At 39.2% G+C, this 16,161-nt stretch overlaps 1 protein-coding gene across 1 annotated transcript; it reads right to left on the bottom strand.

The window, feature by feature from the left end:
- Positions 1-975: 975 nt before the first annotated feature.
- On the bottom strand, positions 976-16,123 carry SRP54 (signal recognition particle 54). The gene is made up of 16 exons (XM_037396130.1): positions 15,992-16,123; positions 12,718-12,826; positions 11,171-11,262; positions 10,504-10,588; positions 9,467-9,571; positions 8,192-8,258; positions 8,048-8,105; positions 7,179-7,329; positions 6,144-6,292; positions 4,650-4,750; positions 4,442-4,528; positions 3,981-4,054; positions 3,627-3,735; positions 2,675-2,845; positions 2,087-2,182; positions 976-1,429 (listed from the first exon to the last, which is right to left on the bottom strand). Exons 2-16 carry the CDS (start codon positions 12,793-12,795, stop codon positions 1,338-1,340), a joined length of 1,515 nt encoding a protein of 504 aa, XP_037252027.1. The 5' UTR covers positions 12,796-12,826; positions 15,992-16,123; the 3' UTR covers positions 976-1,337.
- Between the last annotated feature and the right edge of the window lie 38 nt (positions 16,124-16,161).

Genomic DNA, 16,161 nt, shown 5'->3' with positions numbered 1-16,161 from the left:
CTTCTTTACGCGACAGCAAGGGCCGTCATTCAACCCTGGGTCATGAAGAACGGCTTCTGAAGAATTACAGTCTGGAGCAAAGATGGGCTCTTAGGCACTTTCTTAGCCATATTATTAAAGCATTATCCAGATCCTGTGACAAATCAAAGTCCCAGGCAAAGTATAGACATACCCGACTGGCAGTTAGGCTAGTGCAAGGCAGAAAACGTCCCCTTATGAGAAGGCCTGACACACACACAATGCACTATTGAATGCACGATTACAGAAACACAAGAATGAAAGATTAAAGAACTATTTTACAAATAGTACAGAACTGAGCATCTGCTTTGTATGTCATTTACAATCCAAGCACTCTGCAGTATACTAAAATAAATTTTGTAATATGCCCTCTCGCCTTAAGATAACTGTGAAAGACCTTACATGCTTGCCAAGAGGTATGCTGGATTTCAAAGTTCATCTGGTCTACCTAGTTTCTGAAGCGTGTCTGTAGGTTCCACCTTTGAGACCAACACAGTAAACAGCTATTAAAAAAAAAATGCTACAGGTAATTAAGATCAGATAGCAGCTGAGTTGGGGCAACATGGTCTGTCAGAAACAGCTCTCCCTCTCTCTCTCTCTTAAGTTCAGTACCAGCACAGAATGCCATCTAGTATGTACTGGAAGTTGTCTCCATAAAAGAACTGCTTAATTTGCAGCCTGATATTATCTTTAGTACACGAGACTGCTTGGTATCTGCATACCTGCATGCTTTTAGTCACTTCGCTGTGTATAAGGAAAGAATGACAGAATTCTGGACAACAGAGTTTTGCACAAACCAGAGCACAGCACACTGTTTCAGATACTGAAGTATTCTTATAGCATTTATGCCAAATACGAGTTTCAACAGCCCGTAGAAACAAATCAAACTAAGGAAATCATCCCATGACATACTGGGCAAGGACAGTTATGAAAGATCTGAAGAAACAGGCCATCCTCTTGTTTATAACCACTTAAATTTTATTTTACAGTATATTTGTGACATTTTATGTTACTATAACCAAAGATCAGGGTCGTTTACAAATATAATGGCTGCCATTTGATGTAAACAATTAAAAAGTGTCTCTAAATATTAAATTTTTACATCATTTAATTTAATTACTCTTTGTGCCATCAGGTATTAGTGGAGAGGAACTAATTTAAGCAAAAATAGTTTTCAGAAATTAGATGTAGAAACTGAGAAGCCCGAATAAGATTTCAAAAGACCACTCCCCCCCCATCACTGTAAAAAGGAAGAAAGCAAATTCTTTCACTGAAGTTGCAATGAAGAGTCAACCAAGTCCATTTCTATTAAGGCTTCTTTACATATTATTGAATCCCATCATGCCTTTCATATTCCCAGCAGCGCCTTGTTGAAACTGTCTCATCATTGACTGCAATCCTGCCATGCCACCTGCAGAAAAAGCAAGAACATGGATGTATTATTTAACTCTGATGAACAGCTATCTTGCTTCTGAGGCCTCATTACAGCACACATGCTATTTCGGTAATAGACAAATGCAAGACTGTCAAGCCAGGTTTAAATGGCTATCAAAAATGGACAACTGAGTGAGTACAGAAAAGTCTGGGAAACACCAAGCTTAAAACAGGTTTAAAGATTACCTGTGCATTAAGATCTAAAAAAAAACCTTGAAGGAATGACATTATCAATTAGTGAAGTTCCAGTATAGTAGTCTTTATTTAAAGCTGCTCTTGTCAAATTTAATTATTTGAGGCAAAGCTTAGAAGAAAAGGGAAGTTTAGGAAGATACTTGCTTTACCACAGTCATCCTTCAAGTCATCACTTTACTATTCCCTCAGGCAACACTCCAACTGCTCATTGAGAGGTGAATCCAAATGAAGAAACTAGATGAAGCATTCATTGGCAAGTGCAACGTGCAATGCATTCACAATACACGGACTAGATGTTCTGATTCTTGTTAGACAACCTAGAAATACTTAATACACAATACACAACACGTTCTCACATCACCTTTCTCACTTCCGTATTTCAAACACTCAACCATAATTGGTAGTTCTCTCTTGAAGCTGTAAAAAAGTCCACACATACCCATATGATGAAGAACTCTTGGATCCATCATCTTTGCCATCTGCTGGTTCAGTTTGGCCAGCTGAGATGGGTTTACATTCTTTGACATATCACCACCTAAAATTTTTTTTAAAAAATGCAAGAAGCAATTGTAAGCAACTGGATTAATATATATTGGGCTAAAATTAAAATATATCTGAATTTTACCTCCTAATTCTAGATTCAAAACCATTCCAGTCTCATGATCAAAAGTTACTACATCAGCCACTTAAAGAGTATTTTAAGGATCAACAGTCCCTGCATACCACATAACAGACTGAAACATCAGTATTGTAGCAGCAATGAAGTCTACATTGATAAAGCCAAAAATACAGTAGTTTTCACTGCTAAGTTACACACTAGTGTCATGAAGAACAGTGCAGCTCTTACCAGTTACATAAAAGAACTTTCAAACATCATGGAAATGAGCAAGCTACAACTCATCTTCTCCTCTCCCAAACCCAATCGACATCTTCACATTTCCTCTGTGTTCACACATCAAGTGACTTCCGCACTGACTTAATAAATGTTTTTCTGTTTGTTTTTTTTTTTTTTATTGTTTTGTTTTACCTTTGAAAAGCCCCTTGATGCCTCCCATCTTTTTCACCATCTGTGCAAACTTGGTGTATTGGGTCAAAAGCTCCTGAACATCTCTGGTAGAAACACCTGAACCTCTTGCCACTCTTTGGATTCTTCCTGGTTGCTTACTGAAAACTTTGGCACCGTCTGTACTGTCCAGTTCTGCAATTACAGTGCAGAAAGAAAAATCCATTCAGTTACTGACATTAAAATCTGTTACAGCTGGTAGCAAACTTGTTGTCATTACGGTTGAGAATTTAGTTTTGAGGCAGAGAACAAAACCCTAGTTTTAGAAGTGACAATGCAGAATTTTACATAAATAATTGAAACATAATATTCTAGGGAGAAGTGCTAAAAAGCTATTATGTTCACATGTTAATCAACATGATAGAAAAAGTTGCCTAGATAAATTATGCTCTCAGCACACTTGGTCTTAAGCCATGCTAGTGAGTTTAGCACAAAGCTAAGACCATACTTCTCCTGCAAGAGTTGCATGTGGATTAGAAACAACACACCTTGAATTCCAGAGACCAGGCTATGTCACCAAGTAAATTTGAGGGTGGGAAGGAAGCAAGACAGCAATGACAGATTAAAGAATGTAGCTTTTTAATCTACAAGTACAGCGTTAATAATTTCAGAAGCACAGTTACAGCATGAAGAATAAAAATACATTAATTTCCAAATAGAATGCTTCAAAATCCCACCTGTACACAAGACAGAGCAGCAACAGGCAACTGTCAAGGCATCTCTAAACATTTAGACTTATTCAGAAAGTTTGAGAAGTATGTACTCTTTACCATTTTTTTAAGAATGGTAAGTGTTCCTCGTAATTTTTTGTCACTGTAGATGCTGCCTTACATCCAACTTGTTTCCAAAAAGATCCTGCTACATAAGCTTGTTTTTCAATGGATAAAAACAAAAGTGTAGGTGAATTTTATTTTACCTTGGTCATTCATACTGTCCATTATAGTCATCAGTTTCTTTAGCCTTGCCATCGATTCCTGCTCATTGCCTTTACTCATGAAGTCAGTTCCAAAACCAGGGATCATACCCTTGTTTTAAAAATGAAAAACAGAAGTGTGTCAGAATAGGCAGAGGTAACTTTAAGCAGCCAGAAATACGGACAGCAAGTTTTAGTCTAGTTATGTATTGCAGCAGGCAAATCATTTTACCTTTCCGAAAAACAAAGCACAGATTTTTAACACCAGTTTCAATGAATAATTTTAAGTTTACAACATAAGTTTGTCAAATATAAATGAAAATCTGATAAAACAAAATTATTTGTGGTGTAACTAACCAAGATCTGACTGAATGGTCCCATTTTCATGATGTTTTGGAATTGTTCATACATATCTCTTAGTGTAAATTGACCTGAAGTACAGTAACAACAAGAAAAAAAAAAATCAGTGAGAGTCATACTGGCATTTTGGTCTTACTGTCTTTTCTCAGTTATTCTTTATATTTACAAGCTAAATACTCTAGTGCATAGATAAGTAGATAGATAAACCTCTTCACTATTAACATGGCTAAACCATTTTAGACATTTAAGAGTTAAGCTAGTTTTTCTGCAGTTATAGACAGTTACAGTCTGACAGACTTTGAGATATACTTTTGACAGTTTGGAAAACATAATTTGTTTGCCTGCCACATCTGTTAGAGAAAGAATCTATTCTGTATTATGCACATGAAACACATAACACAAATTAACTCAGTGGTCATGGTAATACACCCACTATTCAGGCCTCGGGAGTAACTTACCATGTTTGAGCTTCTCTATGAGTGCTTCATTATCATCCAACTTTAACTCGTTTACTTTATCTATCAATCCTTCGATATCACCCATACCTGAAAAAAAACCAAACACCCAGCTCTGAAGTTAGCATTAAAAAAAAAAAATAAACTGTAAAATGGATAGTAGAAAGTCAAAGTGTGATTATTATTAAGTACAGTTATACACAGTACATACCAAGAAGTTTGCTGATGAAAGGCTGTGTTTTAAAGGGTTCAAAGTCATCTATGTGTTCGCCAGTTCCAATAAAAATGATAGGACTCTTCGTGGCAGCAACTCTGCAGTAAAATACATTTTATGAAATGGCCTCTCAAAACTCACCCATCTTTTGTACCACCTATTAACATAATCAGCAAGGCATCATCAACACAATGCATCCTGTCCAAAGCATCTTTCTCACTCCTCAAACTATTAATGCAAAACCATCCAAGATTTAGGATAGATAGCTGGTAGGAGCTGACAAGACATTTCTCTAGTTAGCACTTTGTAAAACACACACCCTGCTTTGAGGGAAAAAGAAAATCAGACAGAAATAGAAGTTGCTTATTTTCATTGCTGCATTTAAGGAACTCGAGAGGAAAGGAAGAAAAATAAATCATCTCCGTTTTATCCTAATATTGGGAGGTCAGATGAGACAGGCATTGATTACTTTTTTCTTCAAGGTACCTCTGATGACAGGCAGCAATCCCATTTTCGACACAGAAAAAAGCCTAGACATAGGAAAAATAAGACCCCTTTCACTAATCAATCATTTGCACTAGCTTTTAGATCAAATCAGCTTCCAGCCTACAGAAAGTATAAAACAAACACAGCAGACTTAACACATACAAGCATACGACAGCTGCAACATGATTTTGGTATTTCCACTTTGCTCTTAAGTTTAGTTTTCCACCACTATGCTATAAATAAGCTGCCATATTTTGCTGTTAAAGTACTCTAACACTCGAGATCAAAGTCAGACAGTGATTTAGTAAGTTGGTGCCAGTTAACATTGGCTGTTTTGACAAATCATCTCAGCTCCATACAAGCTCCATCACTGAAACGCAGCTGGAGATTTATGTGATACGCCATCATATAAGGATGAAGATGAAATGTAACATTTTTCTAGTCAATCGACTCTGTCAAGATACAGCACACAGAAGTCTTAACAAGAATGGAATTCAGGAAAGTATGACTGCAGACTAATGGTTTGCCTAATTGCTGGACACTGGCAATCCAGAAGTTGGATCTGCGCTGCAGATGTAAGGCCGTTAGATATGACTAGCTGAAGTTTGTCCCCTTTTGGAAAAAAATCTTGGGCATCAAATGAGAATCAAAACTTTTCAGGTAAGCCATATCTATTAAGTCCAAATTTGTATTTTTTGTAAAAACTCCCGATATGCAAGATGCAGTAAATGTACCTACTTGATGCTTTTTTCAGAAGTCTGACGTGACAATACACACCGCTGTATTGGAAGTACATCATAATACCTGTTTCTGACGTTAAATATCAATGGGGGATCCCATCCACCAGAAGCAAGGTAAGAAGGTTAGTGTTACCGACTTAAACCTCAGATTCTGTGCATTGTGACAGTGACACTTCCACAGGACAGGTTTCTGTGAGACGCTAACACATTTCATGGTTGTCCATGCATGGCCAGATGTTGGCCACCATTATGTCACAATACTTACGCACTGAGAGCTCCACCTCCTTTTGCATGTCCATCAAGCTTAGTAACAATAACAGAAGCTACGTCTACTTTGTCTTTGAAAGCTTTAGCTTGAGCTTCACAAGCTTGGCCAATGGAAGCATCCATCACATAAACAATGTTATCTGGTTGCTAGAAGAAATGAGATACACAAAAAATAACAACTTCCTGCTTTCTTAAACAGTGTTCGTGCACTACGTTCAGTAGCAGAACGTATTGCAATAACAGTATGTAAGGGCTGTGCAGTTTAAAACAAAAGGACAACTGTTTTATGAACAGTATTGTCTAAGGACCACTTGAAAGCTCTGATGCTGTAGATAAGTCTTTCACATACTCATACAACACAGAACATTAAAACTTAATAGGTTTACAGTTATTACTTATGTTTTGAGTGATTTTAGCCAGTATCTGAGCCAATAAGCTAATTAGTATCCAAAGCAATTAACAGCTAACAACATCTTCCATCCCGTTTTACATTAAGAGCTTTAAAACATCCATTCCTCTGAAAACAAGTTAGCCATTAGCAGGAGTTGTGTGGGAAGTGTCATATTGTCATGCAAGACCACAAAATCAAACAAATAACCAGACTTTTTAAACCCATACAAGAAACACTAGCTTCATTTACATATCAAAACTGTTGAAATTTATCCAATCATCTTCTCTGCCTCAGGGCAATTATTCATGACAGTCACAGCAAATTTAGTACACACAGCTACAGGAAACCAGACTAGACTGGTTCTTTTATCTAATTTCTCAGTGCAAAAATCCTGAAGAGCAAAAGTTAAAGCAGGAACAGCAGTCTAGTTATGTGCAAGTATCCTTCAGTTACAAGAATTAAAACCAACACAGAACTATCAAGCACTGATCATCCAGTCCTTGTTTATTCATATACGTTTGTAATTTCTAATATAATCTAAGAGTTACAGCAAAATCCACACAGAACACCAGGACATAAACATAAATGAACTGTAGTCGAATTACTGTAACAGAAGTTATCGTATTTCTTGGAACTACTCACTATGGCATTAGCAACTTGTAGCATCTCTTCAAACAAAGAGTCCTCCTGTTTGTGACGTCCACTTGTATCAACAATGATTATTTCAAAGTTTTCATTCTTAAATTTCTCAACACCTTCTGAAGCAATAATTACAGGATCCATTTCTGTATAACTGATCACAAAGAGAAACAACTATCTATATATACACATACATATATGCAATTCTTTGTTCCCAAAGAAACTAATTCAAGCTTTCATCACTTGACTGTAAAGTTGTTAACTGCAAATCTACCTTGATTACAAGGGGGACTTCCTCTTACATCAAGCAAAAATTCATTAAAAATACACCTTCCTAACCATTTGCCCTTACTGATCAGTGAACTGAAGCACAAACAACTGTCTCACCTGCTGAAGACTGCACTAAGTTTTACTAGCCCTTCTCTGAAGGTTTAACTGAGCACCTAGACAGTACACCTTTAGTGAAGCTTAGGGGAAAGTTCTTCACTGCTTTATAAAAGCTATTTTAGGTCCACTGCTGCCCCTACTTGACAGTAAAAATTAAGGGTCCAAAAATCATATCCTCTGATCTGTAAAGATTAATTCCTGAAAATCTGAATGTGTCTCATAAAGGCCCATTATACAGTGAAAGAACATTCTAGGGAATTATTCCTGAATGATTGATCTCTTCTTATACTATCCCTACCTGCTGCTACTGGCAGACAGTGTACTGAACTAAGCAGAGTTTTCATCTGATCAGAGCCCATATATTACCATAAAATCTACGCAATTAGGCCACACTGAATGGCACTTCGTGTGATATGTTCAATAAGGAACAATTATCCATTGCTGGAGTTGAATCGCTCTCCAAACTGATTCTAAAAGATGCTTACCTCCCATAAAAAGGAATTCTTGCTTTTGTGGCGTTCTGCTTCAACTGGTCAAAAGCACCTGTAAGACAGGTATAGTCAAGTGACTATTTAAAAAAAATCTCTGTGTTAAGAGATGAAGAACCACATCATTAAAGACTGTATTACCTGCTCTGTACGTGTCTGCACATATTAAACAAGTCTTCCAACCTTTCCTCTGATAGAAGTATGCTAACTGTGAAAAGAAATCCAAACCAAGTAGTTATCAAAATCCCACAGGAAAACATGACACTAACAGTTTATAATCACTAAAGTACACACGGAAAACACAAAGCCAAGCCAGCCTTCCTATAACTGAGACCACTTAGTAACACTGTAGAGTTATCTAATGTTAGCACCTCCATTATTTAGAAAAGTATGCTATACAAATAATTATTAATGGCGAGATGAAAACAGCTGCTTGGCTCTGCTTCTGATTTCAGTTTCCTGAGCTAGGAATGACTACAAATAATCCCAGTTCCCATTTTACTAACTCCTGGATTCTGCTTACTGTTGATACTGGAGATAGGACTAGCTTTTAGAAACTAACCAAAGCAGTTATATACTTCAATATTAAGTACTGTAATGGCTACAACTTTTACAACTCTGTTTCTGTACTTCCAGCAGAGCTAAAGTATTTCCATTGCAAGGACATGTTTTAAAACAATACATGAAATCCTTATTTTCTTCTAACACTCGGCTCCACTGGTACAATGTACATTCACGGAACATTTGATTGACCAAAGACAAACTTCCAAAATACAGTTTGCCTACAGAAGCACTAGGAAAGTCTTACAAAAATCAAAACAGTAATATATTCAGTTTAGCCTGTACGTGAACCTCAAAGAGATGACTGCAAAAATCCAAGATGCACCTTCCAACAAACATCATAAATAGGTTAAAGGTTGATTCAGAGCATTCTTTTCTTAGCCTTAAAAATACAAATCCAAATTTTCTCAATGAATTTGGGGCTGGAAGGTTTCACACCACGCACTCGCACTTAACGGAGATACCTAACACAGAGGCCAACTTCCACAGGTTTCCCTAAAAAGGTAATGGAATGAGATAGGTTCGGCTCATAGTTCTAGTCTTAAATCCAGAAAACAAGGAATAGAAAGAATCTTTCTTATCCATATACAGTATTGTTTCATCAAGAGTTTAGTTCCAAAAAATCTTAAAGGAAGTCCTACAAGCCATAAATTGCCCCAAAAGAATATTACTTTGGACATTAATCTCATCTCAGACAGTCCTCTGTAAGAAATCTCTACATTGTAACTAGTTAGTGCTTTCCTACTAGTAGAAACAGCACAAATCACAAGGAAATTCCACCCAAGGAGTCCAATGACCACCACCACCTCCCAAGAAAAAAAAACAAAATATGCAAACACATTCAGTGCAAGTTACCTTTGAACAGGTTGTTGTTTTACCACTGCCTTGCAAACCAACAAACATTATAATATTCTGTTTTCCTTTGGTAGGTGTCCATGCTTTGACTCCAGGATCTACAAGCTAAAGAACAAAGTACAATATATGTTGCAGAACTGAATTTCAGAAGCACGGAACAGTCAGTGTCACAGTCATACTAGGTTTGTGGTTTTCTATTCAATGGAGCAAACCAGTTTTTACATATTCTAGTCTTCATTTGGCTTAGATGCTTGCTGATTTACAGTGAACAGCAACACCCCATGCAAGATATCTATAGTATATAGCATTATGCATAATTCTATAACAGTATATGTTAATTTCTGCCTAACACCAAGCACCAAAGTCAGGGTGGCTTGTATATATGGCACAAGTATAACACCCAACACAGAAGAGTGACCTCCACCCCACCATCACGGCCTAAGATGGCCCTCTGGTGAGAAACCTACAGTACAGAAGACTCTTTAGGGTTGTTGCCTCACTTCTCAAACGAGTAGAAGGTACATACATTCCAGCCAGCCATCACAGGGGTGGGCACAGACTACAGAAGAAGCGACCATACTGTCAACTGGGAAGAGGACGGAATACTGATACTCAGGTGCCGATTTGACCAAGCGGGCAGTTTAGAGAAATGTTGCCATGAACTGCTGGGTTGTTACTTAACACCTTTTCAAAGTCTTGTAAGTAGTTTAAACAAATCTTCATGTGGGTTGCAAAGGCATGTTTCTGGGACAATCAAGACAGTCTAGAAGCTAACAGTACTTTACACTTAATTGGCCTTTAAATTTCAATTGAAGAGTAAGAACAGCTGAACTTGAAGCTAACTTTAAGTTAGTCTGAGAGATGTCCAGGAAGTAGTTTCAATCAGAATACTGTTTGCAATAGTAAGAAGCCTTACAACAGAAAACATTAACTACAGGTACCACACAACCACCTTAAAGCGTGGCTTGTTACTGTGCTGCTTCCACAGCCCAGGCTGTAAAAGAAAAGTGACCTAACACAGGATTTTGAAGTCCTACCTTAACAAGTTCCTTAAAGACAGCATGCTGAATCATTTTTCTTTTGTTAAGGCCAGACGCCATTTCTTCAAGATCAATTGCAGACCTGAGTTTAGGAAAACCACAAAACACTAGCATAACTTCAAGCATTACTTTAACTTAGTAATAAATGAAGGCTTTGCAACTGGAACAGCATTCTCATTTGCCTTGAGTTTTCAGATAGGACGTATTTAAGAAGAGACATGCATTGGAGACTTTGTCCTGCATACAGAAGAAACACCAGGTTTCTAAAATATTCACATCTTTCAGACTTGCATCTGCTGGAGTTACGTATCTGAAAATAGCCAAGGTACTTGTCATACACACAGATCTATTTATATCCAGCACAGAACATGTGAAGATAAGGTGTCTAGGAAGTAACAAAGTACTTGTTTATCACACCACTCAACTGAGGACAGCAACAGTTTTTTGAAACAAGACTATAACAGCAATAACTGGCTAAATTTGATGAAGATTCTTTTGATGGGTCTGGCTAGACATTTAGCGCAATCAGTATTTTCCTGTTAAAGGTGAATTGGGTGTGTCTAAGATAACTGTATAAGGCTAGAAGTTATTTATTCTTCCACAACCTCAAATTACAACTTTTACAAACTTTACAAGTTAAATGCATTTTAATTATTTCACTTACTTGACATTTTCTCTGAGTTGCTTCACAAGTTTAATATTAACATCAGCTTCCAGTAATGCTGTACATACTTCTTTTAACATAGCATTTAAAACCTTTGGAGTATAAAAGAAAAACGGTTTTACAGTACACAGTTATTGACTAGGTCAGTATTAGTTCAAAATAAGAACGTGAATTATGTATATATACACGTATATGTGAACGTGTATTTATGATAATAACCAAGGCTTTTACAGATTAGATGCATGCGGTCCTATCATCATATTGACTGCCACAAAGAAGTCTACACATTTGTTCCTGCGTAAAAGCAATTTAAATATGAAAGGGTAGCACTGGAAAAGAAGGGTCTTCCATTTGTAATATGCACGCTGGAACAAGGTAACACAGAACACTTCCTATTGCATTAAGGACAACAGCAACTCATACAGAAGCAAGACTTCCTAAGCCTCCCTAGGGGTACCCCTTAGAAACTGCTGTAACAAAGCCACAAAACAACCTCTTAGCACAACACAATCTCTGTAAATAAAAGCATTCCTTAAACACAAGATGGACACACTATCTGAATCCTCAGAAACCTGACTGCCGCTCTGGGGTATGCCTTTCAGGCAAACAGGTGCCTTGGCTAGGAACCCAGTTTAGTAGTTCTAAGACTTTTCAAAGTAAAAAGTCTTAAACAAAAACATTTTTTGAAATTAACTCTTGCATAAATGCTCTCATTCGCACAGCCTGAGCTCTTGCAGGAGAAGAGCTTCTACTGCTAAAAAACAAGTGGTCTATATTTGACTAAGTTAAGCATTTGTTGTCTCCCAGCTGAAAATTTATTAAAATGTTTCCTCTGTGTACCGGTTCCAAACCCACAACCCTCAATAAGCCTACTTTTTAGTCACTTTAAGACACCTATCTGCTTATCTGAAAAGTGTTTCTAGCAATTTACTTACTCAGAAGCACTTCTAAACCATCACATCAATTAGTTATCCATCTTGCTTTTCCGTCCATATAATAGAAAACACTTAAAACTTGTAATTAGAAAAAAAATACACGTTATACCGAGTCAGCTTCCCGAACTACACACCGTATTGGCTTGAGTATAAAGGCAGCAAACAACATAATCCTCACATTTCAGACAGCAAAGTTTACACTGAAAGCTATTTGTTCTTCCACACTTCAGCTTCTAGCAGCCTAGTACACAGATCCGTAGTTTAGCTGCATGCATGCACACATGGAAACTGAGGCACTCTATGTAGTCTCACAGCCTACCTTCCACCCAAACTGAGCCACATATTGTCTCCTCCAGCATCACCTCCTTAGAACACATCTCTGTAAGTACAACCACCAGGCCCAAAGACCATTTGACCATTGCCTGAGGCAATCATACATCTCTGAATCTGGTTCTAAGCTTTGGTACTACTATCAGGGAGTTAAAACTTCCAGCTAGAAATTTTACTTGAAGGAACAGCAATCTACTTCAAGCTCCTTATCAGCTTCTGAGAACTTTTTCTTGGAACTTTGCTGTATAAATGTTAGTGCCATCACATATGCACACTACATACCTCTTCATTGATAATCGTAGCATTGCTCAGTGAGCGTAATGCTGAAGTTATTTTTCTTCCAAGATCTGCTAGAACCATTTTGGCGGCTTCAAGTACAACTCAGAAGGATCTGGAAAACAATTTAAAATGACATTTAAAACCAGTTGAAGCTATGCTTTGCAAATTAATTATTCCAGTATCTTCTCAGTTCAGAAACCTGCTTTGGATTCCAAAAAGCACACAAGTTTTACTTTTTTAGAGTTATTTTTAGGAAATACTGGCCTGAAGTTAATTTTAGGCTATCCTGATGGCCTACTTTGAAAGAGAGATACCACAATGCAATCGGGAAGCATTTCACTGTCTAGAATATTTGTGCATTGAATTCACCATGAAAAGACAGACCAGACAGACTTCCAGCAAGAATGCTAACTGCTTTTTATCTTATCAGTGATATGCTACATGACAGAATAAAAATCAAGCAGAGCAGCCTACAAGCTCTGCATCCTGTAAAGACAGTATGATCAGAAGCAAAATATTTTGTTAGCAAAACTGAACATTATTTACTGGTTCTATTTTATCTACCTTACACCAAACCAAACAATTTCCCATTTCAGCAGCCCTACAAACGTACTTGCATTTTAATACGCAAAATTCACATTGTATTTTTTAACGGCTTTATTGGAACACCAGATTGGTTTTTCTCCCTACAGACACAAATCTTACATATAAGCCTAAAGCATACTGCAACCTATACTCAGGAAACAAGAAAAAGTTAATTTCTGAAGGGTATGCATAGTCTAGTCAACATGCTAAACCACTCCCACCTCCTCTACAAGGTGGCAAGATATTCAGAATACATGGCAGAAACTGCAATCTAGAACTCTGGAAAAGGACAACCCAAAATTTCTCTAAAGAGCAAAACAAGTTACCACCACAGTTACTGCTGAAATGGAGCACTTCAGGTACTTCTTGTTCATCTTCCAATTTCGCAGTTGGTTTCTTGTACCCACCTGAAACTACTCCCTGCTGATAGCTGAATTCAGAATCTCACATTTGAGTTTCTCCTTTCAGAACTGAAAGCAAACTTTCCAGCTAATGGCAGCCTCTATAATCAAAGTAGCTGAAAGTTTTCCAAGATTTTTGGGACTTCTCCTCCCCCTTCAAATGGGTAGAGAAGAAAACAGACAAGAAAGGCTGGTATGTTTAGCAAAATGATGAATACATCATTAGCTACATTCTTAATTTATTTAAGAGAGGGCTCCAACTTAAGTAAGACAGAAAGAAGCTCATTATATACACACAGAGATTTACTAGCTGCACAGGCCCCAAAAAGCAAGGCTTACAATGTATTTATAAATAAGTACAAAGATACATTCCAACGTAGATAAAACAAGTCACCCATGTAAGCCAACCTCCTGACTGCTTTGTCTAACTGAGAGTTAATATGGCCACGAAGTTGGCACATTAAAAAAACACAAACCAAACAACTGAACTGCAAGTCCAACCCCCTCCGATACTGAAAACTCCCAAGTCTTCCTTACAAGGCACACAAGTCATGTTCTTGCAGAATAATTCTGAAAAAGCATTATCATCAATATGACCTACCAAAGGGTGTCAGCAAAACAGATGCTCAAAGTGTTTTTCAAGCTCATTTCCCATGAAAATTACAATAATATGAAAAATACCTTTAAAAATAGCATTGCATCTCTGTAAGCTTTGAGCTGCTAAAACTGCAGCCATGGACAAAACTTAACTAGAACACTTGGATGTAAGAGCTAAAAGATTTGATAGGATGACCAATGCACAGTAGCCAGGTGAAGATTCAATACTTAAGATTAGTTTCCAGAGTTCTACAGATTGCCTATTGCAAAAAGTTAATTTTGTCGTAATAAACAAATGTTTCCACTGCAGACTCCAAAAGCTTCTTCCAACAGCCTTATAATAAGAATAATGCACATAAACTCATTTCCTTAGCGCAGTAAGCATTTTAATATCCACTGGCTTCTCTAGCATATTAAGGATTTATAAGCCATCAGAATGACTAAGGTATGCCAAGTACAGAAATGAATACAACTTTTCAAGTACAGTCCATCCAAGTTGTGAGCCACACTACCGAGAAAAAGACACATAACCTATTTTAGCAGGTAGCCAACTTGGATTGGCAGGTAGCCAGAAGGGCATTAGCAGTGCCTGCACTGCAGAATGTGTATATGCTGCATTCAGAGCATCTGTAGTTCTGGAAAAGCTTTTTAGCTTTGACGCAAACACTACACAAAAGCACTGAAGAGGTTTAAACCTGGCAGGGCCCTACAGTAAAAAAGCCAGGCTGTACCAAGCAGGCCTCGTGCCGAGCAGCTGCCTTCAGCAGAAGCAGCCTGGGCACCTCCACGTTGAGCTCCCAGGTCATCATCATTCTACTGTATAGTCCCGGGACCTCTTAACCTGCTGCCTGGAAGCAGGCATTTCAGGAAAAAAGGGGCAGCAGAAATAGCACAGGTTTTGTTAAGCTGCAGCAAAATAGCAGTGATATAAATCTGAAAGTGACAGGCTGCCTATGCCTGCCTATTCTTCTAGCAGAAACCTCTAAAAACTAACAGTACTCTTTAACGCACAGAATTTTTACAAAACAACAGCTTTAACAAACAACAGCTGTTTAAACAGCTATTTTAGAAAGATAACAAGTAAAAGGGACACGTATTCAGTCTGTACAACTAAGTTACACTGAATATATACATACATGGGCTAAGATCAACTGAAAGTCTAATACTATAACCAGGGGGGGAAAAAAAAGGGCTGATTCACAGGTGGAAACAGCTTGAGCTACTGCAGCGACACTCGACCCGAACTTACTAGTTTGCACCTTCTAAAATTATCTGGCAGAGGGATGGGACGGCACCTGCAGAGCCACAGCAGGGACCGGCTGCCCCGCACACGGCCTGACGCCCCCATTTTCAGGGAAGAGCAGCAGCGAGGGCCCAGCCTCAGCCAGCCGCCCGGCCGCGGCCTCCCCCCGCGCACCCCGAGCTGCCCGCGGCCCGGCCCCGCGCTGCTGCCCCAGGGAGGCGGCACCCGGGGCTCCCCCCAGCCCCGCTCCCCGGGCCAGGGCAGCGCGCCAAGCAGCGGGCCGGCAGACCGCAGGCCCCGGCCCGGCCGCCGCCCCCCACCCGGGCTGCCGGAGAGCAGGCCCGCCGTCCCTCCCCCGGCGCCGCCGGGGCCCGGGTGCCGGCCGCCCCCCCGCCTCGCCCCAGTCGCCGTCCCGCTTTGTGCCGGTCGCGGCGGCAGCCCGAGCACTCACCGGGAGCGCGGCGCGGGGCCTGCGGGCAGAGCCCAGCTCAGCCCAGCCCCAGCGCAGCCCCAGCCCAGCCCGCCGCGGCGAAGCCGCCCGGCGCTCCGCAGCCACCGCTGGCAACCGCGAGTCACCCCCGGCCGCCGCTACCCGCCGACCAGGGAAACGTCACCACTCGC

This window comes from Falco rusticolus, chromosome 7 (genome assembly GCF_015220075.1).
Source record: "Falco rusticolus isolate bFalRus1 chromosome 7, bFalRus1.pri, whole genome shotgun sequence".
NCBI classification, from domain to species: domain Eukaryota; kingdom Metazoa; phylum Chordata; class Aves; order Falconiformes; family Falconidae; genus Falco; species Falco rusticolus.
Note: the sequence above shows the minus strand (reverse complement) of the source record. Positions and strands in the feature narration are given on the sequence as shown.

What these genes read in the sequence shown, in the direction of transcription:
- SRP54 (XM_037396130.1), bottom strand. Translation starts at nt 12,795, where the DNA reads ATGGTTCTAGCAGATCTTGGAAGAAAAATAACTTCAGCATTACGCTCA. An exon ending in AAACAACAACCTGTTCAAAG is followed by an intron (nt 8,259 to 9,466) that starts GTAACTTGCACT and finishes TTCTTTTCACAG; the next exon opens with TTAGCATACTTCTATCAGAG. An exon ending in AGAATTCCTTTTTATGGGAG is followed by an intron (nt 7,330 to 8,047) that starts GTAAGCATCTTT and finishes CTTTGTGATCAG; the next exon opens with TTATACAGAAATGGATCCTG.